Source organism: Acanthaster planci, linkage group LG06 (assembly GCF_054643075.1).
Source record: "Acanthaster planci isolate LZ-2023a linkage group LG06, COTS_SCS, whole genome shotgun sequence".
Classification (NCBI taxonomy): Eukaryota; Metazoa; Echinodermata; class Asteroidea; order Valvatida; family Acanthasteridae; genus Acanthaster; species Acanthaster planci.
This window is the reverse complement of record NC_141782.1, coordinates 2,818,919-2,845,360: the sequence shown is the minus strand read 5'-3', so window position 1 is coordinate 2,845,360 and position 26,442 is coordinate 2,818,919. Positions and strand designations below refer to the sequence as shown.

At 42.7% G+C, this 26,442-nt stretch overlaps 1 protein-coding gene and 1 long non-coding RNA gene across 5 annotated transcripts in view; one reads left to right on the top strand and one right to left on the bottom strand.

The window, feature by feature from the left end:
• Nucleotides 1–25,681, top strand: part of kifc3 (kinesin family member C3) — a 35,295-nt gene extending 9,614 nt beyond the window's left edge. The window contains exons 4-19 of one of the 4 annotated variants that reach the window (XM_087138418.1): nt 991–1,047; nt 6,687–6,775; nt 8,857–9,049; nt 9,487–9,734; nt 10,820–11,191; nt 11,369–11,573; nt 11,693–11,868; nt 12,029–12,295; nt 13,176–13,469; nt 14,681–14,785; nt 16,098–16,228; nt 16,693–16,813; nt 17,210–17,339; nt 18,539–18,742; nt 21,043–21,221; nt 22,390–25,681. In XM_087138418.1, the coding sequence (XP_086994544.1) occupies nt 991–1,047; nt 6,687–6,775; nt 8,857–9,049; nt 9,487–9,734; nt 10,820–11,191; nt 11,369–11,573; nt 11,693–11,868; nt 12,029–12,295; nt 13,176–13,469; nt 14,681–14,785; nt 16,098–16,228; nt 16,693–16,813; nt 17,210–17,339; nt 18,539–18,742; nt 21,043–21,221; nt 22,390–22,479 (2,861 nt within the window). In that variant the 3' untranslated portion in view covers nt 22,480–25,681. Of the gene's footprint in view, nt 1–990; nt 1,048–4,709; nt 4,970–6,686; nt 6,776–8,856; nt 9,050–9,486; nt 9,735–10,819; nt 11,192–11,368; nt 11,574–11,688; nt 11,869–12,028; nt 12,296–13,175; nt 13,470–14,680; nt 14,786–16,097; nt 16,229–16,692; nt 16,814–17,209; nt 17,340–18,538; nt 18,743–21,042; nt 21,222–22,389 lie in introns of those variants that run through there. The other 3 variants (XM_022245242.2, XM_087138420.1, XM_087138419.1) reach the window with 3 other exon arrangements.
• Nucleotides 1,801–4,612, bottom strand: LOC147798730 (uncharacterized). The gene is made up of 4 exons (XR_015425729.1): nt 4,487–4,612; nt 4,103–4,154; nt 2,402–2,573; nt 1,801–1,997 (listed from the first exon to the last, which is right to left on the bottom strand). It is a non-coding gene; the product is annotated as an uncharacterized LOC147798730 (long non-coding RNA).
• Nucleotides 25,682–26,442: the final 761 nt, after the last annotated feature.

The window sequence follows — 26,442 nt, the reverse complement described above, 5'->3', positions numbered from 1 at the left end:
TCAACAAATAGATAGTTTGCTGTGGCCTGGTAACAATGAATTGAGTTGGGAGGCGCTTTTGTGGTGGTTTCCGTAGCAACCAAACTAGCCCCCACAATGGGTTGTGGGGCAGTTATAGTAACGAGGGGTTGTAAAGTGGGGATACTTTGTGCAGTGACACTGTTGGTCATTAAGGACCAACACCACCATTGGGAAGTTATTCCATTCCAAGTAAAGTAATTCATCAAATTTCAATTACTGTGCAGCCAGTGCTTGATACGTTGCACATTCATGTACCGGTACCCGGTACATATGTTCAAAATAAGGACACATGAAGTTACATCAAATCACCATTTGTGTTTGCTGGTAAAACTACATGTACATGTAGGCATTTGGCTTCATGAAAAAGGTTACTTGAAGCCCAATTAAAGTTGCATGTACTGTAACAGGATTCCCACAGCCTGGAAAAGTCATGGAATTTTGTAAAAATGACTTAAGTCATGGAAAAGTCCTGGAATTTTTCAAACACTGTGTGTGATTTCTATCACCAGAAATACATAAGGGCATAAAATGCGTGATTTTATCCACAACTTTGAAAGTCCGAATAGTCCAGGAAACTGCATTGTTGGGTCATGGATTTTCATATTTAGTCATGGAAAAGTCTTGGAATTTAATTGTCCTGTACCGGTAGGTGCAGAAACCCTGTGTAAGTAACAAATCCACCGATGTAGAATGTGGAAATGTATTGATTTGATGAACAACTTTTTCAAAAATTGTGTCGTGATGAATGACTGAAAGTGATTTGAAAGCAGCTCATTTCATGTACAATGTACATCAGCAAATCACAACTCACATTTGATACAGCCTCTTCTTTCGTAGACCAGTGCAAATGTACCGTACTGCAGTGTGGTAAGGGACAGAGTTTGAATTCTTTAATCTACTTCATTAAACAGTCTTGAGAAAGTGTTTGTTTTGCTGAACTTACATTCCCTCCTCCCCCTTATATTTCAGATGATTATCTGAACAGCGACAGTGAGTCTGGCGACGAAAATGAAGCCAATGGATATGGTGAGTGAAAGGCTGGAACTTATGCTGAGGAAATTGTGCAGTTACACTACATTTGATGAGTTATTTCTTAATTAGCATTATTTGGTAGGACCAATCAAATCTCCTAAATAACAAGAGCACTGTTTATACAACTTTCTGCTTTTAATGACAAGCAACTTGGGGGGTCCCAATCCTTTGTTTTTTTTTCATTCTGTAGCAAACGGTGTACATACATGTACATGTGCATGTAGGCTACATGTATGACTTATTTCAGTATCTTCATTGTACAAAGAGTGTCTTCAAAATCCTGGAGCGAATGGAAGTCCACACCGCATAAATCATGGTCAGCCTAGGACATTCCACACCTGCTTCTGTTTGCACTTTTTAATATCCAGACTCTAAGCCCACATTCCAGCACAAGTTCAACAGGCCTGCCAATGACACTCACGACTGTGGAATTGGCTACAAAAGTTCAGCGTGTATTATGCTTTGTATCAGTGCTGTACAGATGTTACTCAATGGGGTGAGGCTGAGTAACTGCCACTCACCGGCAAAACATGGACAGGAAAAAAAAGTGAACTTCCTATTGGAAAGTCTACATATGCCCTCTGTACCTTCAAGCAGTTGAATGAATTACACATTCTGTGCATAAATGTTCCATGCATATCACAGACAATTAAGAAGGGAAAAACAACCTACAAACAGGGTCATTCAAAGCACATAGCCCATCTTGTATTTTTATTTGGGCATTTAAGCAATACTGTCAGACCTATTTTGTTTGACCATTGTCTCGGACAAACATAATTAAACTGATGCTAATTTTATAATGTGCTGTTCATACAGTGGACCATACCTGTTCATGTACACAAAATTCAAGGACTCTGATTGCCTCTTGCACAAGCAGTCACATGTAAATGTAAAGATATGGTGTACTGCATATCTCCAATTACCATCTTCATCATGTCCCAAATCTGGAAATCAAATGGATAAATAGGTCGTTAAGTTTGGGGAGTGTACATTGTACAGTGTGTGCTTGTTTAAATCCATGTCATGCATAATATGCCAATGTGTTCACAGCTACGTGGAAGGGATTACATGTAGTTAAAAGTGTCTTATCTGTACTTGGCCACTTGGCCATTTAATAGTCACATATAAACTGTATTGTAATAACTTAAAGGGTACTGGGATATATGTATGTGTAGCTGCAATGCATTTTGCTTTGACATACATGTAGGTCTATGTTTACTTCAATTTTATATGTATACTGGGTACCCTATTCTATTCAGTTCACACCTTATATTATACTACATGCAGGTAGGTTTCTTTGTTCAAAGTAGCTATGGAGTTGCTATGATCATTCACTTGGAAGCCATACCCACTCTGGAGTAGACTACATTGTTTAGTACTCTCTGCACTGTTGGATTAGGTGTAAGATGCCCTGGCGAAGGATGAGCAGTGTCATTCCTTAAGTCTTTGCTCACTGCACCAGCCTGTTTTACTGTAATTTGGCTCGCCATGTGGTCTCACTTGGGGGGGATGGCTCGGGTCTGGCATTGCAAAAATGTTGAAGTTGATTGAGTTTGTCATATAAACTATCAATTCTCCCCCTCCCCCCCAAAATGACATCCTCACTACACATGTACACGTTTGGAAATTTACGTTGTTGTCTGCATGAAAACAAGACGTGCCTCCATGCCCCCATTAAAAATAGCGTCATCTTAAAACACAATTTGGGTCAAGCACTCTCTGGGCGAACTGTAATGCGCTGGTAGGCAACAGAACCCACCACTGTTTATCAACAAGGACAAGATGGGGTAATTACCACCTCCAGGGAGTGTGAAAGCGGCAGCATTCAACCTAAATAGCACGAGGGTCACTCCACGGTGCTATTTGGAAAATCTTAACAGGCACCTTGATCAAAACTACACAAAAGAACATTGGTAAAATATGTTTAAGGCCTACCATATTTTGCATTGATTTCACTGCAAGGGCTGCATTACCAGTCCTGCAGTTGTCAATGGAGACATCAATCATGATGGTTTGTGATTCAATCAAGCATGACCTCATTGACTGTGCACATAGTAATTGGCCATCTGGCTCTTGCTGTGAGCACTCAGGGGACTCGCGTCATGGGTATTAATAAAAAATGAGTCAGTACTCAGCAAAAAACACTGGCAATTTTATCCTAAGACAAAAACCAGATCCCTTTGTGTTGGTGTAGGCATACTGTACATGTACATGCAGGTGTGAGCATGCGTGCAATTTACATCATGTTCATGATGGAAAGAAGGAAAAAACAAAATAACCTATCAAAAAATCCCCCACCCCAAAAACCAAAATGCAAATCTAAACCCCAAACTCAAACCCACACAACCCAAACCCAAACAGCCCAAGACCAAACCCAAACAACCCAAGCCACAAACCCAGACAACTCAAACCCCTGAAACCCAAACAACACAAGACCAAACCCAAACAAACCAAGTCCAAAACCCAAACCCTGTCAACCCAGCTCAAACAACTCAAGACCAAGCCCAAAACTCAAACCCAAACAATCCCAGACCAATCTCAAACAACCCAAACAACATAAGACCAAACCCAAACAATCCAAGACTAAACCCAACCACCCCAGGCCTCAAAGCCAGACAACTCAAACCCCCAAAACCCAACCAACGCAAGACCAAAGCCAAACAACCCAAACCCAGTCAACCCAGCTCAAAAAACCCAAACCCAAACAACATAAGACCAAACCCAAACAATCCTAGACCAAACCCAAACGACCCAAGCCCCAAACCCAGACAACTCAAACCCCCCAACCCAAACAACCCAAGAGCAAACCAAACAACCCAAGTCCAAAACCCAAACAACCCAAGACTAAACCCAAATAATCCAAGACCAAACCCAAACAATCCAAAACTGAACCCAAACCACCCAAAACCAACCCAAGCATCCCGAGACCAAACCCAAAACCCAAACCAAACAACTTAAAGCCCAAAGTTTACATCAAACCCAAACCACAAAATCCAAACTCAAATAACCCAAACATTTTGATAGATTGGTATACATTTTTCATGCTCACCTGTGTGTAGAAATTCCCCGTAGCCAGTAATACAATCGTTATTAAAAAGAATCTGGGGAGAAAAGTGTAGTTTGAAAAAATATAAAGCTCTGCATTTTACCTCCGCTGTTTTACAGTGCATGTGTACATGTACATGCCAAGTTGTCAAATTTAAACACAGGCATGCAGACAAGTGTAATTTCAGTACGCAAACAAGTGGAAAAGTGGACATTATGTCTTTTTTGTCATTGATACACAAGGCCAGAGTTCATGCAACCACAGAGCATGGACCCATGCTCTATGATGCAACTGACTCGTGCAGATTATTCCAGTGTCTGGCATCCCGAGGGGTCATTATCCATCCAGTGACTCACTGTGAGCCCTCGTCAGCCTGGGGCGACTTACATGTAACACTGGAACAGGCAGCAATTCCAATGTCAATTTAATCCAGGCTTGCCCAGGTCCCAATTTATTTCAAATTACATATTGATTATGAAAGTGGCATTTCTGTATGGAAGCATTCCATCTTCATAAGCAGGCCGCCCTTGCTCATTATAAGCGGTCATATGCATCGCGTGTAAATTGCTGTCCCTTCGCTCTGCGGACGAGCTTCATTATGTACACAGTGCAGCTGGGGGTGTGTGATGTGTGAAATGTCATCTCTTAGATGAAAGTCTGGAGTGTAGGATTTGGTAGTAAGGTCAAGATACGTGTAGTGTATATCCGTATGCGTGTATAAAACCAGAACAGTAGACAGACGGGAGATTACCGAGCAGCATCGTGAGTATAATCAGTGAGGATGAAACCGATGTCAGTCCTGTTTTTCTGCTCCGTGTAAATGCGGCCTGCCCGTACACGTACATGTACCTGTGCATAAATTCCCGGAATGTAAGTCCTTTTTTTTGTAATGCGAGAATGTGGTTGTATTGTCACAGTTGATTTTGTCCTGAGTTTTTATTCTTGAGACGCATTGTCTTGTTGGCTTGTGACGATCTATTAAAATAGATGAACATACATGAACCAGTACATGTACATGTGCTTACCCAAGTAACATGTAATACATGTATTTTCATGAATATAATACATGTACTACATGTATATGGCTACCTGCATGACAGATTCATACATGCACATGCACATGCCTGCAAGTTTTAACATTGATCAATGTGAACATGGCATTGTATTGTACTAGTACCCCCAGTAAGTCACTCCACCATCACCTGTACAGTGTTACTTTAACCCTAACCTTACATGTACATAATACCACAAATTACTACATGTACTTGTAGTAAGCTTATAAGAGGACATGACCGTATTGTTCTCTGAGGCCATAAAATACAATAGAAAAGACAATGTACCATACAGTGCTGTGGCACTATGAATGCATAGCTTTATTGTTCTCTGTACGAGTAACAATGGAAGTCACCTAGCCAGAAGTAGTAATTTGTAGTGCTAGGTTCTTCAGGCTCAGGCTATTACTTAGTATTTTGTAGAACTTTGTGAGTACTGTAAGCCAAACAACATGCTTGGCGGTTAGGGCTAAACCTACACTGTAGATGTAGATCAATGTACATGTATGTATGGACATGGTTTATCAGCTCTGTACTTCTTGGTGTAGAGTGACTTTACCACTTCTGTCTGTACCCCTGTAAGCAATATTATGTGGTGTGTGTCCATGTGATACATGGGCATTACTAGACCATTATAATGGGGGAAGGGGGATTAATTGCCATCATGGCATTTGCATGCCAATGGACCATTGACAAATTTCATGATTGCATTGGTAATCCTTTGACCGGACACCCTCCCTCTCCTCTCCATTCTTGCTGACAGCGCCCTAGTTTGCCAACAAAACTCAACACTAAGGAGGGGGGGACACCTACATGTACACCCCAGCTCTAGCGATGCCTATATTGATACATGTACATGTACATGTAGTAGTAAAGGCCTGTCATTGGATGTCTGATTTCTTCAGTATATGCCTGTACAGTGTAGCACATCTCATGGATCATGATTCTACATGTGTAGTTTTATGATGTAACTTACTGTATGTACATGTATGTATGTTTGTGTACATTCTTGTACATGTGGATGTATTCTAAGCCATACTGTACATGTATGTACCGTTGAAACCAATTTTCCTGAACCAATAATTTGTTTTCCCTGTTAAAGCGATCTTGCCAAAGGTTTTCTTTCAAAAGACATTTTTTGGGGGGGGGGTTCATTTCTCCAGAAGTTGGGTTTTGTTTATCTTCTAGTTTATACATCAGGGGCAATTTCAGAAATTACGGGTCCATTTTTTGTGTGTTTCCCTGTCACATCTGACGTGCGTGTATGATTTTCGCAAGTTCAGAACACATTTTCTAATTTCCAAGAGTGATGGATTAATGCAAATTACCTGCCAAACAATAGTAATAGTTTGAAATCAATTCTGGTGATATTTCCATGTCAAATAGCAAAGGTCAGATGTTTTCATGTAACAGGGACACAAAAATGTCACAATTTGGACCCCTAATTTCTGGATTCACCCATACATACATTGTGTACATGTACATGTGTATGTACGCAGTAGTTCACAATGCATGATTTTTCTGTGTAATATCAGGCCAAGTATCCAGGGAGGATGTTGAGGCTTTGCGGAGGGAACTGGAAGAGAAAGACAAACAGAGAGAAGACCTGATTCTCCAAGTCAAGGTAAGGCCACCGCCGTGGCGCGTCAGGATCAGTGCCGCCCTCTGCCTTTCACTTGAGTATTCTCAGGTTCGTTGTGAGGGCTCACTTGTGCACTCAAGGTGACTTAACTTTGCTCCATTGATTAGGCGCACATGAACCGTACACTGTACTTGTATCTACTGTGTAGCACTCTCTTGAATATAAGGACTTTTGGTACATATGTACATGTACATGTATACTGACATGTGCAGGGTTCCCACAGCCTATTAGTTAAAAAAAATCATGAAATAGTCATGGAAATTTGTTTTTGTTTTCCAGGTCCGATATGGAATTTTGTAAAAATGATTCAATTCATGGAAAAGTCATGGAATTTTTCAAACACTTGTTTGTGATTTCTATTATTAGAAATATGGTACATGTAAGTGCAACTTTGGAAGTCCGAAGAGTCCAAAAATTGCATTCATTGGGCCATGGATTTTTATAATTTGGTCATGGAAAAGTTGTAGAAAGGTCATGGAATTCAAGCGTCCTTTACGATGTAGGTGCAGGAACCTTGTATGTGTGTGCTTCAGTGTAATGTGTGGTAATCAGATTATGACAAATACAATATTGCTTCAGAACCAGATTTGCAGTGTCCACTAAATACCTGTAAACTTGGCTGCTTGTTGGTTGTGGGTTTTCATTCCTCTATGCATGTGCCTCGTTATGTTGCACACTACAAGTGAAAATTGGCCTTGGACAGAAGCACCCCTCATCGGTTGAGAAGAGCCACGTCGGTCGGGAGTGTTCATTTTGCTGGTAGTGACTCGACCATAACGTGTGCATTCCGTTGTCCGTTGTGAGCCAGCGAAGCGCAGTTTCGACTGAAGGAGCCGCCATTGCTAGGAAAAGTGCGCCCTCCATCGGTCCAGCTCGGGGCTTATGCCATATTAAGTGGAACACAAACAGCCCAGGAAAAAGTCCTTCAGTGAGGGAATGAAGCAGAAATGATGGCATCTGAACTATGCAGCTGATGATAATTAGCGACATCATTATTTACAGCTTCATGTCCAATATACGTTCATGTTATGCACTGGACATGCAGCACAGCTTTCACTCAAAACACTTTCAGGGCTACCGGTATGAAAGCAGGGTCTTTGGAATTTACATGAGGGTCTGACAGATGGTTGAGTAATTTGAAAACGTGTGAAGCGAACTGTGTTGACTTTGTTGTACATGCATAATATGTACATGAAAGATAACCCATGGTCATACTTCGTGTTGAAGGATTATTTGAATGTGTAGTTAGGAATATTCTGCAAAGATGACAAGTATTCAAGTAGACATCTGGTACCACTAGGACAGTGTGTACTGGATGAACATGTGAGGATCTAGAACAGTGCTTGGGTAGTGGATACTGTTGCATTTTCTCGTGATGCTCTAATGCAAATGCCGGTTTGTTTCGCACGGATCTGGATCTCAATCGGTGATCCCATCGCTTATTCGCTCCATACATTAGGTGGGTTTTGGTGTCAGTGAACCAACGATGGATCATTAATGGCATTGCAATCAGTGATCCCATCGCTGGTTCCCTCCATCCATTAGGTGGGTTTTGGTGTCAGTGAACCAACGATGGATCATTGATGGCATTGCAATCAGTGATCCCATTGCTGGTTCCCTCCATCCATTAGGTGGGTTGTGGTGTCAGGGAACCAATGACGGATCATTGATGGCAATCAGTGATCCATCGCTGGTTCGCTCCATCCATTAGGTGGGTTTTGGTGTCAGTGAACCAACGATGGATATTGATGGCAATCAGTGATTCCATCGCTGGTTCGCTCCATGCATTAGGTGGGTTTTGGTGTCAGTGAACCAATGATGGATCACTGATCTTGGTCAGTGATCCCATCGCTGGGTCGCTCCATCATCCATTAGGTGGGTTTTGGTATCAGGGAACCAACGAGGGATCATTGATGGCAATCAGTAATCCATCGCTGGTTCGCCACATCCATTAGGTGGGTTTTGGTGTCAGTGAACTAATGACGGATCACAGATTGTGATCCAGATCCATGTGAAAGAAACAGGACCCGTGGGTATGATTACGATTCTTGGCCCCCTCACAGAACTTCAGAGAAAACGCCAAAAAGTACAGGGCACGATGCGAGAAGGAGCAGGCTAACAAGTGGCAGCAGATCAAGATAATGAAGAAGACTCACGAGTCCCATCTTGACGAGAAGCGACAACTCATTCGTAACCTCCAGGACATCATCGAGGAGCAGGAAGGTCGGATATACGAGCTGGAGAGCGAGATCAAAGGTCAGTGACGGACCCCGGGCCTGAACTCACTGTCGCCACAAGAAGTGTAAACGTGATTTGGCAGTGTGAATTCCTGGGCAAGGCTGATGGGCTAAGCTCTCGCATTCCCTGAAATAACAAATGGTAGATGATGTATATGTGTACATTTGCAATCCGAGCTGTTTTGCATGCACAAAAACACAAAACACCCAAGTAGGTCTGAGGAGGCCATGTGTCAGACTTTTACCTCTGCACACGATCAAGCAAATAGGGACATTACGGTTTTTGTTTGTCTTTGTTGTACGTGCTGATGAATGGAAATCTAATTGCACAAAAATCACTGCTTCTGTAGAAAACCCAACAATCCGTTATTGAAGAACGTTCTCCGTATGACTGTTACCATAGATAGATAGATTCCATTTCTATTTGTACGTTGCCATACTTATTATCATTTGCAGGCAACAGCAGCCCCACTCCCAGTGCACCAAACCTCTCGGAGCACGTGCAGAAGCTAGCCAGCTCCCTGGACCGGCTGCAAACCGAAATGGCGGGTATCCGGGAGAAGCAACTGGCTGCTGAGCACCAGCTGGTCGCCATGGAGCAGGACCACGAGAACGAGAAGAGGGGCATCCAGGAGGACATGGCCCAGCTCCGGTCAGAGCTGAACGACGCCCAGGGGATGATACAGACACTGAGCAATGGAGACGTAAGAAACGTCTGACTGGAACACACAGTCTCGGCCTAGGAGCACAAGGCATTTTGTTATACCATGTTAACAGACAAGGGTGTAAGAATTCAGCTTTTCAGCTGATTTCAGCTTTTTTTTTCTGTAGATGTTGACCCTGAATTTTAGCTTTTGTGTACACCAGGCCTGTACAAAAGTACATGTATGGGAACTTTTTACATTTCAGCTTATTGCTAGCTCAGCGTCAATATCCAGAAGCGGACTTTTGCTGAGTACCAGCGTAGATGTAGCTGTTTTCAGCTTTAATTTTAAGTGGCCACTCACACCCCTGAATAGATTACGTTAGATTAGTTAGTAGATAAATTACATTAATCGATCATGTGTTATGGCATAAATACTCATGTACTGGATCGCGAACACTTTGTTGATGAAGACAATTTTAGCAGAGTGAAATGCATTGTGACGCATTAAAATGTTTTCACTTTGTTCCTTTTGTATTTGCAAAATCTATTACCACGGTGCAACGAAACAGTTGTTCCCTGTTGTAATGAGGTGGCAAATAACATGCTAGGCGAAGCAGAGAGTGCCATTTTAAAATCTGCATTCTGGACCTGTCATTAAGCCATTTGCGAGTTAAATTTGAATAAAATCTGGTGCACTGAGTAATCTGACTGCACATAAACGTAACGATTTGAATTCCCCAGACTAAAGACACCGTTGCTATACCTCGTGATTCGGGGCAAGCTTTTGCATAGCGACCACCATCCCTGGAATGGACTGGTTCCTTTGTGCCCTTCTTATCCATTGAGAAGAGTGCATTGTTGCAAGGCGTCTCTTATGTAACTAAGCAAAAGCTTGCCCCGAATCACGAGGTATGGCAACATTGGTTTTAGTAAGAAGAATTCAAGTTGTTATGTTCACATGAATTTAAAGAACTCAGTGTACCATATTTGGGTCAAAGTTAACTCGCAAAAGGCCTATTGCAACAATTTGTGTGTGTGATCAGCTAAATGTTTTGTGTACAAGACATAAGAGTACCTGCATTTACTTAAGTATTGTTGAAAAAATGAAAATTATAATTGAACATGCGTGTCTTTCCTCTTAAGGCCATACCGTCTGGTACAGACAACGAGAAAGAGATAGAGCTACTGAAGATGGAACTTCTCAAGTACGAGGATGAACTCAGGAGAGCGAAGGCAATGCAGGAAGAGGCCGCTCGAGAGCAGGCCCGGAGGAGCGAGGAGAGGATCCACTCACTGCAGGAGGAGATCAAACGGTACAGAGATGATCTGGAGGCGGCCAAAAGGGCGGAGGAGAGGTCGGCTTGGGATCAGGCCGCAAGAGGTGATCAAGAGCTGGACGCGCTCCGGGAAGAGCTGCAGAGGTATGAGGATGAGTTGACGAGTGCCAGGACCTCACAGGAGAAGATGGCTCATGAGCAGGCAGAGGCATCTCGGCAGGATGCTGCTGTCATCAAGGTATGCGGTGTGTTCCACTCCCACAAAAGAGTTCAATCAGCAGTCTTTAAGACTTAGATTTTGTCGCAGAGCAAGAGTTTTTAAAATGATATCACTTAGATCATATGATTCTCTGGGAGCTTCTGACATTTTCAAATCGTCATCTGATCGTACTTATTTTTTTTTTCTCTCTCTCAGAAATTTGAGCTTGAAAATAGCCGGCTGAAGGACCGGATCCTGGAGCTTGAGGCTGACGTGGCCACCAAGTCCAAGATCATGGCCGAAACAAAGGCCAGTCACAAGAAGCAACAGCAGCATCTGGAGCGGGCCATCACAGAGCAGGCGGCTCGCCTGAAGGAAGTCGAGCTGGAGTTCTCAGAACTAAAAGGGAATCCGCAGGCAAGTTCACCTCTCCCCCCCTCATATCCCTGAAATATTTACATGGACACTACTAGGTTGTGAAATGTGAAACCCACTTTATGCTGAATAAAGTTTGAAATTCATTTCCCAATGTCTAGGTAGTTGAAGTTGTCAAGACAGTGACCGTAGAGTCAGAGGAGGCCAAACAGGCTCTGATTGCCTCCCAAGGAACCAATGCCCAACTCAGGCAGCAAGTCTCCGCACTCAGGCAGTCGTGCGAGGCGACAGAAAAACAGTTGAAGCACTCTAAGACGCATGTGTTAGCTCTGCAAGAGAGGGTAATGCTAAAGGCTCTGTCTTTCAGATGACTGGATTTTTTTTCCGTATCTGTCAATACTCTCATCTCATCTAGCAGTTGTGTTTTTAGAGGAGAGAAAATTATTTCTTGCACATGTGGGTTACAGTCTGTCAATTTAAATTGATTTGATTTGCGCACAGTTGAAGGAGCAGGAATCCCAGATGGCCGTCTTGGACCAGGAGCTCCAGTCTGTCTTGGAGCGGTCGGCGGCCGAAGTCTCTGACGCCCGCAAGCAGGGAGAGGAGACGGCCCGAGCACTCAGCCAGCGCTTTACTGCCCTTCAGACCAAGTTTGCCCACCTCCGTCCCGGCCTCTTGACCGTTGCTCAGGAGTACCAGCAGCTGCGGTCACTCTGCGGCCAGTTCCCCTCGATGCTGAAGGCGGCTATCGCTCAGGCCAAGGAAGAGGCGAGTTGAAAAAGTTCAAGTATTAAATGTAGGCTACGTAACTTCACATAGCAAACTTGAACCTCTGGTCTGGAACAAAGAAATGGAAAAATCTTGAAAAATTGCTAGTGACTATAGTTGCAAGAAAAACCATATTTCAAGAGCGATTTCGGTCAATTAGTCAGACAGGCATGTTGCACTGTTACTAGATTCGTGATAGCGCCCCCAATGAGGTCAAGGTGTGCAGCGTGTGGCCCTACACTTTGGCTGTTTGACCTCACCAGTGCAATTCCTCTGCATGGATTAAGTTCCCACTTGGAAATATTTCCAAATCAAGTTAGATTATTTAGTTTCACCCGTACCCAAAGGAGGTGTGAAATTACTGGTATATTTAAATCGATGATTCTGGACTGTTAAGGTTAACAGGTCTAAAAAAGAAGTCAGGAAATGAGGCAGGGTTCCTAGAATTTTGTCCCACTCCAGGCCACTTTGATAGGTTTCAATCTCCGTTGTTTGTTTCTTCGTATCCTGTGGAATGTTTTATAAAAGGGGAACATTACTGCCTTTTTTCTGTCCTCGATGGAATTGTTTCACTCCGTTTATTTCTCACACTAGCACAAACAATTCCGCCTTGATTACTTGTTGGTTTACTTTTGTAGTACACTAATTTTCCTTTGAAAATGAAAATGTTAAAATCAGCATTGAAGTGGCACATGTACAGTTTATCCCAGTGTCTGTGTCTTGGGCAATTTTGCAAGATCATGCATTTGCCGTCTGAAACCCCAACAATCAAGTTCGGTGTGAGATCAATCAAGTTTTATATTTAAAATAGCGTCGAAAGGATGTTCATTACATAATGCCCCAGCTCCATTACCTGCGTCACTTTCCTTTCAACATGCAGATCGGAAAGGCCTTGGCAGATATCACTGAGCACAACCGGGAACTGGTCCAGAAGTACCACCGGGAGATGGCCCTGCGGAAGAAATACCACAATGAGATCATCGACCTGAAGGGGAGCATCCGCGTCTTCTGTAGGGTCCGGCCCATCATCAAGGAGGATGGGGCGGGTGCCCTGGCCAAGAATGCCGTCTCCTTGGATACCGATGACGACGCTCTCCTCTACCTCCAGAATAAGGGCCGGTCGACGACCTTCGAGGTCGACAAGGTGTTCTCGGCCGAGTCGACCCAGGAGCAGGTGATGTTTCTCCCGACTTAACCTTCCTTTGTAGTAAGCCACGCAGCTTTGTATTCCACCTTGGCATGGGCTGATCAGGATTTGGCAATATCTATCGCGGGATAATTGGAAATGTGCGCACGTCTGATGGAGAGAGTGTTTAACTAATATCTAACCAGCAGGTTTTTATGCGTCCAAAATGAGATTGGGACGTACATTTAGTTCAAAAATAACAAATTGTGCGCAGATGTTGATCCCAACTACACAAGAACATTTCTTGAATTTTGTAGCCACGTACCGGTACTGTTATATGCATGTGATTGATTATCCTGAATTGTATATTGTATATCCCAGTCATCGAGTGTTATTTATAGGGGAATAAATATGTGTTTGGCCGATCTTGAATGTACATGTACGTTTTGCGGCTTGGGCATTAGTCGGGTCCATTCTCCTGAGCCGGTCTTAAACTAAGTACATGTTTATTCCCATTCATAAATACCTTTTTTAGCCAGAGAGTCAAAAGAAGTCAATATATGATGGATTTCTAACAATTTTATTCAAGAATTTTATTTCCATTTTTCCAAACACCCCTGTCCATTTCATGGTGTATTCCATGTGCAAGTTGTCCAAAAGCATCTCCTTATATGGACTTGGTGTGCATGTGCCGAGCCACGTACACACAGTGTCTTGACCAATCAGAATTGATTAAACTGTCTCGTATCCAGGTGCCAGCGCATTTTTACGCAGCGGGCATTATCAAATGTTAATACACAGTCAAGTTGTGTGTTGTTGAATAGGGAGCCTCTCTGAGGTATTTATGAATGTAAGTTATTACATATAGTGAGTTCCTTCTGAGCTCGCTGAATAATATGTCAGAACTTTGTTTTACCTTTGCTATGATGCCACTTTCATCTTTAGTTCATTTATGTATGCAGGTACAAAGTTACACCCAGGTCTTGTACCGGTGGCTCAAAATTGATCCATAATCTTACTTGCAAAACTCATGCTCTAATGAGTCAAATACATACATTCCAAACAGTTGTATCTCTTGTCAGTTTCTGTGTTCTTGCTCTTTCCGGTTCTATGAATAGCCGCGTCCTTACTTTTTCAGACGTATTAATGCTTGTTTTTCTGTTCTTCATCAGTCCAGAGCTTCAGTCTGTTCTTGTAGCCATTACTGTCTGTTTTCCATCAGGCATCCGTGCTTTTAATTTTGTTCTTTCTCTCTGCAGGTATTCCACGAAGTGGAACCCCTTGTAGTGTCCAGCATTGACGGGTACAACGTATGCATCTTTGCATATGGCCAAACAGGGTCAGGCAAAACCTACACCATGGAGGTAATCCGAGTTGATTTTTCACTTCATTCGAAGAGCACATGCGTTTTGAATTTCTACATGTAGTTGAGCGTTTGTTGAATGGCAACCTTGTACCATCTGTTGGGTTACTGAATTCAGAGAAGTTGCAGTCAGATGGTAGTTATGAAACAATAGACAAAGCGATCACCCTCATCCAAGCTGTTGAACCAGTGGCAGGCTGTAGATTTCTGCATTGCCATCTGTCAGTGCCACTTTTGACCAGCAGCTTGGGAGGAAAACAGTGTCTGAATGAATTATTGCGTCCAAACCTCAGAGAGGTCGGTGAACCATCTTCAGTCCTTCCTCCTTCCATCCTCCGGGCAGTTTTGGAGAATTTTGGAGGATTGAGGCTGCATGGCAAAATCGCATTGCTGATCGCGAGGGATGCATTGTCTCACGGTTGTGGGTTGGGCCCTGTGTCGCTCATGTTTAGCCGTATACCCACATTATGTGTGAAATCCGCTATTCTGCTCCAGGGTACCATTCACACTGCCTCAACATAATAAAAGGAAATGCCGGAGGATTTTGAAGGATTGAGGTAGTGGGTACCTGTGCACTGAATATACTCAAGAAATATCAGAGGATTTTGGAGGACTGATGAGACCTTATCCAATTTTTTTTTTCATGGGGGCAGTTGGAGGATTTTGTAGGATCGAGGGTGTATCCTAGCCATTATATGTCCAGCAAGACAAGTTCCCGATGAAAGAAAAGTTGGCTCGGGGCAGGCTACACAAATCATGCATTGGCAATATGTGACGCAACATTCCAAAAGCCAGCCTGAAGTTGGCAACTTCGATGTTAGACATTTCCCCTCCCTCCCTACTTAGTTTTTTACGTATTTCAGAGTGATCCTTTCTAAACGGTTTGTCTACAGGAAGGTTTGTCGTCGTCTGGGCAGAGAAAGTTGTGGAGTTTGCGTTGCTCGTGTGTTATGACATCATGCCATTATTTCAAAGATGGATTTGTGTCGGGGAGATGTATATTAATTTTGGATTTTTGCCCTGCCCGACGTTTATTTAAACACTGTATACTCAGTGTATGCCCCCAAAGGCTTGTGAAAAAAGATACACGTCGGGCAGGTCAAAAATCCAAAATCAAACTAAGCCGCCACATTTTGCACAGCATTGTGGGACACTTACCCTAGCAACCAGCTCGTTGGGTCAGTTACTTGGGTCAGACCTGAGCAAGCGTGTAGTGTCACGCGAGCGTCAAATTTGATCGCAGTGGTGGATACCCGATTATAAAGTGCAAGGAAAGTAATCGAAGACGCTGCTTGGTTTGATGTCTTCTGCAGGGCCCTTCAAGCAACCCTGGTATCAATCAGAGAGCACTTCAGCGCCTCTTCCAAGAGACGGAGCAGAGGAGTGACGAATGGGATTACACCATTTCTGTCTCGGTCATGGAGATATACAATGAGCAGCTTAGGTGAGAGACAATTTTAAAAGCTGGGAAGCGCTAGAATTCTGTGCAGAATGTATCCATATCTGTTTGTGGGCAGTGCCACAGTAATGGAATGACACGTTGACACATTTTGACACGTCAGAGTGCTTCTGTGTAAATACTTTTACCAGTAAAATTGAAAAGAAGGACCAAACCTACTTCAACTCGCATTTTACATGTAAATTGAGAAATATTTTGACTTTGCTAACAATGAGTGTTAATTAGTTTGGTAACAGTATGACACTGTTAGATAATGTAGCATTGTTACTCTTGCTTACCTGTGGGGTCTCAGTTGTGCTACTCGTGGGCTGAAGAGTGGACTCGCGAGTAACACACTAGAATGCATTGTAACAATGCCAAATGATAACCGCACCTCATGTGACAGGTTCTCGACCAATAGGAACAGGTAGTGTCTTTTCCTGATTGTTAGAGTTCCACTTTCGTTGTAGAGATCTCCTGAGCGATGATCCCCAGTACAAACTGGAGATCAAGCTGCACCCTGACGGCAGTGGCCTGTACGTCCCAGGTCTCTGCGAGGTGGAGGTGGGCAGTGTGGAAGACGTGAATGAGGTAAGAATGGCTAATATGATACAGGGTTTTGGTGGTTATGAAAAATCCTGAGGGGAAAATGTTGTCCTGGAATGTCTAGGAAAAGTTACAGAAAATTTGGGAAACATTGGGTGTCCTGGAATCCTGTTGTTGGAGGAAAAGTCAAGGAAATTGAGATCATGATCAATGCACTTGGGCCAACATGTATGAGGCCATGAACTTCAGATGACCAAAGCATCAATACCCTTTATTTCATTATAAGTAACATGTGACATCCAATTTCTGGATGAGGTGAGAATTCTTCCCCCTCTCCGCACCCCACTGTGAGATGGTCCACCTCTTTTAGGGTTGATCGAATGTTGAGTTCAATTACAAAACAGCAGAATGTACTTTGACATCTTCTGTTTCTCCCCTTAGGTCTTCAGACGGGGCAAGCGCAACCGTGCCACTGCCACCACTGACATGAACGAGCACAGTTCTCGTTCTCATGCTCTCCTCTGCGTCAAAATTGCGGGAATCAACAAGGCCTCTGGAAAGAGATACATAGGTACGTCAGACAGACACTGCAACATTGAAACACAAAATGAAGAAATTTTGTGGAAGCAGGGGACAGAAATCGCACTGAAAGAAAAATGACAATTTTTGGTAGTTTTCATTTGCCTTGAGAAAAGATTGTTTTGACGAGAAAAATGGAAGTCTCTTTATCTGTATGAGTTGTCTTTATTCCCTGACATGGTTAATGATTAAAGTGGCCTATATTTATAATAAGTTTTGTTTTACCTTTAGTTCACATAATTACTGATGCCTGTGGCAGTGATATTGACGTTGACTCAAAGGTCTTTATGACAACTGAACTTGGTAAAGGTTACCTATAACATGTCACTCAATCTGCCTCGAGCAGAAGCACCCCCTCATTGGTTGAAAAGAGCCATGTTGGTTAGGAGTGCTCATTTTGTAGGCAGCGCTGCAACCGTGACACGTGCATTTCCTAAATCGTGAACCAGCAAAGTTAAGTTCTGACCAAAGGAGCCTCCGTTGCTAAGAAAACAGTGCCCCCTCTTGGTCCAGCTCGAGGCCCATAGACCCCGTGTTCTTGCACTGCTCAGTGACCATTCCTTTTTCATGGCATGGAACCACTGAAGATCTGTGAAGTGCAGTCCCTGTATACAAATAATGAATGTTTATGAGTGCAATGGTAAGAATAATCGCACGAGCTGATGGATGAAACGGTCTACCATATTCCACGAGGCAAAGTCCATTTCGTTTGTCACCGAATGCTGGCAGCATCACCGACGTTGACAAGCTCATCAATTTCTCTATCAATTAAAATCGCAAACATCAGATCTACATGTACATGTAAGTCCGCCATGTTGCTGTGAATATTTTGCACCATTGGCTACTACGTGGAAGCTGCAGTGCAATCCATCCGGAGGTGTTCGTTATTCATTTCTAATGCACAGTTGTTATATAAATTTTTTGCACTCTGCGTGTGCGTCACGCGCGTCATGTGCCAGCTGTGGGTTTGTGCAAATAATTCAAAACCATGTGATCAATGCTCCACCAATCAGATGACAGGGATTTATGCAGGTGTTGTATAAAATCAATTTGCCAATCCTTGAGCAACTAACACATGTCATGAGATCAGATCAGTAGTTGTATAATGACCTTGATATTGAATGAGGCGGTATTCTAGTGCTGTCGTGGAGTGTCCCACAATCGATGACATTTCTCTGCTCTGTGCCCCAGGCAAGCTGAACCTCGTGGACTTGGCGGGCTCGGAGCGAGTCAGCAAGTCGGGCTCCGGCGCCGACTCGGCCCGGCTTAAGGAGGCCCAGAACATCAACAAGTCGCTCTCCTCTCTGGGCGACGTCATCTTTGCACTGCGCACCAAGCAAGGTCACATCCCCTACCGGAATTCCAAGCTGACTTACCTGCTACAGGAGTCACTCGGTGAGTGTGCTTTGAACTGTCTTCCAAGGGGCCACTGGAGTACACCAACAGATAGATGTACTGATGCCAGTAACGTCCCCGTTTCCAGGATGCTGCTATCTAGGTGGCCTACAAAATGCCATTTGCCAGTGGTTTAGACTTTATAATCCAAACACATGTGACAACTCTCAACAGATACCATACCTGCCAACTGTTCAGATTTATCAGAATTCTTCGGATTTTCAAATTTTAAAGGTTTTAACAATCTAACTGTTCAGAGTTTCCAAGTTTTTAGAAGAAAAACAGAAATCTGGAAAAATGTCTCCCAAATTACCCTGCACCGAGTAGGATGTTTGCCCTTCCTAACTGCCAAAACGGTACAGCACACTGGCACTGGGAAGGGCTTTATCTTCTCTGTTTGTATACGAATTACATGTACTTGGCTTGAAATTGTGCAGACGGGCCCAGACCCAACCCGTTATAGGCCGAGGCGCCAGCATGGTATGCACACTTGGTGTTCTGTTTTCTGGATGTCAAATTGAGTTTTGACGTGAATTCAGACTGGAGGTCTTGAGTTGGTCTTGTGAGATCTTTAATGGTCTTGAAGAGGTCTCCACTACAACACTGTAAGATACCAAACTAGTTTTTTTTGTTTTAAATTGCAGTGCGGCACAGTATGCACTGTTCAGCACAGACTAGCTAAGATATATGTGACCGGCTCTAGAAAAATGGGTAATAAGTCGCCAGATTCAGGTTATCAGTTTTTGTAATGGCTGGATTGAGTACATCAAAAGCTACAATTTGATACATGAAGGACCCCTGTAGTGCACTGCATTCCGGAGATATTTAGACATTTGTATATCAACATTTTTGGGATTCAATAAAAGCACTTTTCGAGAAAAAGCTCAGAAAGTGTAGTAGTTGGAAACACAATGCTATGTAGGATTTCCTACTGAATGATCCATTTTTCATCTTTATTCATCATTATCCATGTTTGTAGTCACAAATTCTGAAAACATTAATGTCATACAAGCTAATAGAGGAAAAAATACAAAATCACATTTTTGAAGACATTTTGCCCTCTCCAAATAGAACAGGCCATAACATATTTTGGAATTGCACGACTTATTACCTTTTTTGCCGAGCGGGTCACACATGTCACTGATGTTTCTCTGAATTGACCAATCAGCATTGGATCCCGCTTTACTAGAAAAAGCAGTCTGTCCCGGGCCATTGTGGCTCATAAGGCTGGTCTTTATCTCTGGTTTCCATATTATGAAATAACTGAGAATGTCTCTAATTCCCTTGATGAGATGCTGGTCCATTACTAGTGGCTGGGTGCATCCATGTTCATGCACAGGCCTGTGGAAAAACTTGAGAATTTTGTACGGCTATATTGCTCATCTGCGTCTGTATTCTGAAACAATGCTTCAACCAAGGAAGTATGCCAAAAGCCTACATGCACAATCAGTAAATGAGTGTTTAGTTTTGCTAGCTGGGTCATTCCATGAGGTTGGGGCACAATTTGTGACGGTGTCAATTGTGACATGGGTTCCGTAAAAACGAACAGCTATTTCCCTGCATATGGATTTTGAATTGACATTGGTATACATCTTGCAAGGCTGAAAACAGAGGTGTGTGTTAGTTTTGCAGAGTAAACGACCTACTCTATAGGTCATGACAGGTAGTAAAAGGTTTGGATTTAACAAGGACACCGTCACGAATTGCACCCCAACCTCATGGAATGACCCAGCTGTAAAGAATCCAAACGTGTGCGTATACGCTGCAGATACTTTAAAATTGTATGACAGAAAATGGGCTATGTGTCATTCACCAATGTTGTTCGTGTGTGCTGCCTTTATGCAGGCATGAATTCAAAATGTCTGCTCCTAGAATTTGTCAGTGATTCTATGCATTGAATTGTGAGTTGGCCTTCTAATAATCTGATGCGGCTCTATGCATAAGATTTACCCATATATGAGCATCACAGCTTTGTGCACGACCATGTTGTGCTTCAGTTTCTAAGTCAGTTTACTGTCCCTGAAATGTAAGCTAGGAATGCTGGGCTGAGTGCAATGTCTGCCGTGTTGTGTCGCTTGGCATCTTGACACCACATTCCATGTTTCGAAAAGGAGTATTGCTTTAAACTAGCCAGGCGTGAAAACCATCCTTGGATCAGCCAATTTCCTTGTTTGTTACATTTCATGTACGCCATTGCAAATTGAAAAGTACTTTACCAAATCTTTCCAGCTTGAATTTTCTCCATTTTTTTGTGTTTTCCCTTAGTGATATTGCCGAACGTAATTAATATTTGTTCACAGGTGGAGACAGTAAGACGCTGATGGTGGTTCAGATTTCACCTGTCTTAAAGAATGTGAGCGAGTCACAGTGCAGTCTGTCATTTGCCCAGAGAGTGAGGGCAGTGGAACTGGGCGCAGCCTCCAAGCGCACAGAGTCTGCCGAGGTTGCTGCCTTGAAGGACCGGTTGGCGCAGTATGAGGTAGGGAACTAGACTTTAGCTGATGGCAGAAACGTCTGCATAACAGTGTACAACTGTGAGAATTGTTTGACATGGTGATTGTGATTGGTCTGATGAATGCATTAGTCCCCCCCCCCGAATCCTCAAAAATTCTCTGGGCAGTTTTTGAGGATTTTGGAGGATTGAGGAAGAATGGCCAAAAGTGTGGCTGATTGTGAAGGGCGCATTGTGTCAAGGTTGTGAGTTCCACCTCTTGTGTTGTAATTTATGCTCAGTCATGAATACCGGTGAACTCATGCCTACATTATATGTGGAATCCTCTGTACTGCTCCATGATACCATTCACACTGCCTCAACTCAAGGACAGAAATTTCCAGAGGATTTTGAAGGATTTGAGGCATTGTCACATGATCATGAATAGATCAGTGAGAACTTACCCCTGTCATGAATATATGGAACCTGCTCTGTCAAAAGGACCCACAAGTCACCAGAGCCACTTTTGAGTAAAAGACCTTTAACAGAATCACAATGTTAATCACGACAACAACCTTCACCCACGTCATGACCATTTTCATCAGGATGTCAGACTGAGCGATATATCGGAACATAGAGCTCAGTTTGCTCATTCCAATACAAACTATAACTCAAAAATGGCTCAGGCAACTTGTGACTCATTTCACAGAGCAGGTCACATGGATGAGATGTACTCTGAGCGATACCCAATGGCTGTTTCTCTGGCTTGTTCCAGCATCGACACTGTTCACGTGAAGGCCATTTTTGATCTTATTTCCCAAATTCTGTTTTGTATATTGCAAACTGCCGATTAGGATGGCACCAGACTGTTTTATAATTTCTATGCGTTCCGAGCTTCCCTTTCAGTAATTTTTAGAATCTGGCAAGGTACAATTCTGCGTGTTCGATCATGAATTTGAAATTATTCTTCAGAGTAGACCGGCGCAAATTTGTCATGAAATTTCATTTTATTGCTTTCATTTGTACTCTCAACATTCAAAACTGAAGAGTTAACCTGGCTTTCAAATTCAATACGGCCAGCCCCGTGGATGAAGTCTATTGCTAATTTTGGAAGTAGTGTGACTGTGTTCATGATTGCTTGCCACGCATCAAAAGCCATTTTGTGGCTTTTCTAAACATTCCATTTTTTTTTTCCTGTCATCGTGTTTGTCTGCAGGATGGGCCATCTTCTGGTTATCACTCCTCGCCAACTAGGAGCAACAGGAGCACACCGACACGGACCCCTCGTAGCAATCTAAGGCGATAGTCCCTGACCCATCACTCTCCCTGCAACGGCCCCATTACAGAGCACCGAGGGTACCCAAGGAAAGCCCATTGTAGTACCCAAGGTGAAAGTTCCCCGATCCGAGAATCCTGCACACAGCAGTACTGAACTAAGAGCAGCATGGGTACATCAACGAGAGCCCGTTGTGGCACCCCAGTATGGTAAAACAGCACCCCAAGACTGCACCCAATTAGAGAAGGAGTGTGCGTAGACACATGAATCTTATCTAGTTACTCCAGGACACTAAATTCCTTTCACAAGAACATCCCGTGAGCACATTACACATGTACATGTTCATCTATTTATTCAATTCAATGTAAAATTGTGGTACCATTTAACTTAAAGTATATATGCCTTCAGCTGCCAACTCTTTGGGATGATCGGGATCATTCAAGTTACTCTGTGGTCATCTCTGCCCATTTTCTGGGCAGTGAGCCCTGAGCTGGTCCAAGAGAGAGTGCAGTTTTCCTGGTAATGGAGGCTCCTTTGGTAGTAACTACGCATCTAGTTCATGAAAGACTTTGAAATGCAAGCGTTGTAGTGGCGTCGCTGCCACCAACATGGCTCTTTTCAACCGCTGAGGGGGTGCTTCTGCTCAGGGCGGATAACTTGTCACCGTTCTTCTGAATGGTATATTCATGAACTAGAAATTTGTTAACAAATATCAACTCCAATGCACGGGCAAGCGTACTGGCAAGACGTCACAGTGGTGTCGTCGGAAAGGAAATCACACAAACATTGTACGTGGTACTTTAGGTTGTGTATTCCCTCAGTTAACATTATCTTGCCTTGTGACGTAATATCTCATGTTCATATGTTGTAGTCGATAAGACCATATCTTTGCACTGTTGAATGGTTCGGCCATGCAAGCAGAGTCACTTGAGTTTTATGTCCGGATGCTTTGAAGTTCAAAGGAAGTTGCTGGCAGCAGCCTGAGATTCAAACATTCAGGTATCCTCTTCCTGGCACAACGTCAAATTTGATGTGAACGTCAAACCCGGTGCGTATTACAGAAGCTTAATCCCAAGACATCCTTTTTTTTTGTCATTTGTGAGATGTGCCAAAATAATGCCAAAATCATTTCAGTTGCAACATAAGCCTATTTACCTTGTCAGCAACCCTGCCGGACACAGCACAACAGTGCATCGGGTGAAGAAGTCTAATGCACTTTGATGCTCTGGGCAATCAACAGCAGCCAAACAAACCAGCCATGTTGAGACAATGGGGGGCTGGTCCCATTGACCAATGCCACTGTTGGATCTTGTGGTGACTGGCAACCACAGGGTCCCAGGCTGTTTGGCCTTCGGGAGAGTTTACCTGTTGGATCTTGGATCCCCGTTGGGCAGGCAAGCCACTTTAACAAATGGTGCGGCCTGATGTGTCTGCCAGGGTTTCTAGCTGAACGGCACTTTTTTGCAGTGAGTAGTAACAAATTATTCATTTGCCAACTTTTTCTGAATTTCAATAGGCTTTGCATGAAAAAACCCAGAATTAGAACAAATTGAATCGTGGAATTTCGAATTAGCAATGTTTTCAGACCTGAAGATATCATCAGGAATTTTTGTTTAAAGTTGAACTTCTGATGGCATATGTGTATAACATGGTGGGTTTTTTCAACCAAAATGATAGTTCCAACTAGATTTTCGGACAAATATCATTACATGAAGGTACCGGTGCTTGATATTGTCAGTTGTAAGTCATTTATACCAGGCAAGATATGGGACAGAGGGATACCCCCCTTTACCTGTCCAATCTCTATACACACTGTAGACTATTGTTACCTAACACATCCCCCCAGAAGTCTGTGTAGAATTCCTGAGATTCCGATCAAACAATGAACAACACAAAGGCGGGGGGGTTCTCTCCGTCCCATATTTTGCTTCAAGTGAAGTCATCTGTAAGTGAATGCAAAGTTAATAACTTTTCTGTAGTAAAAAGCCATGCTTTAAATCAAGTCATCAAAAAAATTGCACGTTGAATGGTGGAATTGTCCAAATGCTTTAACGGCTGACTTTGAAGAGAAAATTAATATATTTTAAGCAGTCAAATGCCACAATAAAACTCAGTACTTGGGCCTTGAGCAATGTCGAAGCGCTGTCCACCAAATTATGAACACCAACCCTGAGGAAATATTCCTCTTTTGTCATGCTTGCCAAACTCAGAACAAAGTGTTGCTTCAGCTATGGTTCTTGGTGATGTCTTCATGTTTATCGTACTTCTCATGAAGAAATTCTGTCAAAGTTGAGAAGTGGATTCACAGGTTGATCCTCAGAGCCATGCAACTCAAGTCTTCCTGAAATAACTCTTGAACGAATGGCTGGTCAGATAGTATTTTCTACTTTGAAAGTTTTGTCTAAAAATATTTTCGTGGCACTGTAGCTGTAACGTCACTGAAGGCGTTGCCGGAGCAAAGGAAGTGATCACGTGCTTAATTATAATATGCATGAATGTTGCCAAAGGTGGCATGATTTGCCTTCTAAAAGTTTCATTGCAGTTATTAAACAGCAAGAGAAACAAAATCAACCAAAGAAACAGGTTGGTACAGCAGTCAGGACGTCCTGTTCGGGTCAGGCTAGAGGTCTGTTCTGGCAGCCTATCTTTATACTTACATTGCATGTTCACACACGTAATACAAGTACGCACGGCACATGTGCACGGAATACACGCATTCACATGCACAAAGCAAATTTCAACTCTCGCACATTTCACACGAGTCGACATTATTTCTTTAATGAAATAAAATCTTAATGTTTCTGTTTTTTAAAAATTGCCTAAATGGGAATTGGTATTAAATATCAGACCATAGAAATCATAACTTATGGTCAGACTTACACATGTATGTGAATACTCTCAAAGATCATGTAAAACTGGGACGTATGAAATTCTTTAACTTAACTCAATTTGTCCTTACGAACAATTCACACAATTTGACTTGGCTGTATTGCAAGCAGTGTACTTAATATTTTCAAATTGAAGAAAAAGTACTTTTTTATTATAGTATTAACACAAATGTGTAAATATAATTTGTAAAACTCAAGAAAATATGTTATCTGCTTTTGAGTGGTCTTTGTAAAAAACTGTTTTGGGGGGAATAGATGTACTGAACTCATTAATTTATTGTAATTTCCCTGAAGTATGCTGTAATCACTTTTTGCATATGTCAATAAAGCATTGTCCCAAGTCAGTATAGGCGTATAGTACGGTGCAGTACTTAAAATCAATGGTTCGGTACTAAACGGCTCTAACAAATGTTCAGAGTTTCCTGGTGGTCTTTCAAAGATACTAGCTCTTTAAGATTTTTGGATGGGTTAAAAAAAAAGTGGTCATTGTTCCCGCAGCTGATGTTCTTGAATGTTTCATATTATGCCCTGTGTTCAAAACAAAAGAAGGAGCCCTGTTTTGAGACCATTATGGTAAGGTTGTCTAAGTACTGAGAAATAACAAGTCTCCGTCCTCATAACTATTTCCACCGTGGCTGATTCAATATGGCCGACTCTTAGCTGCCAGTAATGTAGTAAACAAGGTGGGGCTCTGTGTAGCCCAGAATAGATGAATGCTGCCAAATTGTAGTACAAATTCTGATAGGTACCTGCACCTATTCAATCTGTTGGAATTTGACTTATTTGATCTAGCATCCTCGTTTGCGAACATTTTGCAAACATGGTTAACATAATCCAAATCTGTTCTGTCCTGTTTTTCTCGATAGGTATATACATGTACACCAGGCTTCCTTCACTGTGATTGCGCTGAAAAAGATCAACTTGGCAAACAAATGGAATAAAAAAAAATGGACTCCGTCCAGTGTAAAAAAACATCCTGTTTGAAATAATTGCTGTCCTTTTCCGCAAAAAAAACTGTCAAAAGGAGTTATACTGTTGAGAATGGGATTCGGATTTGTGTAAACTGCTGTTGATGTGTAAAAATATTGACAAATATAAGGAGAGG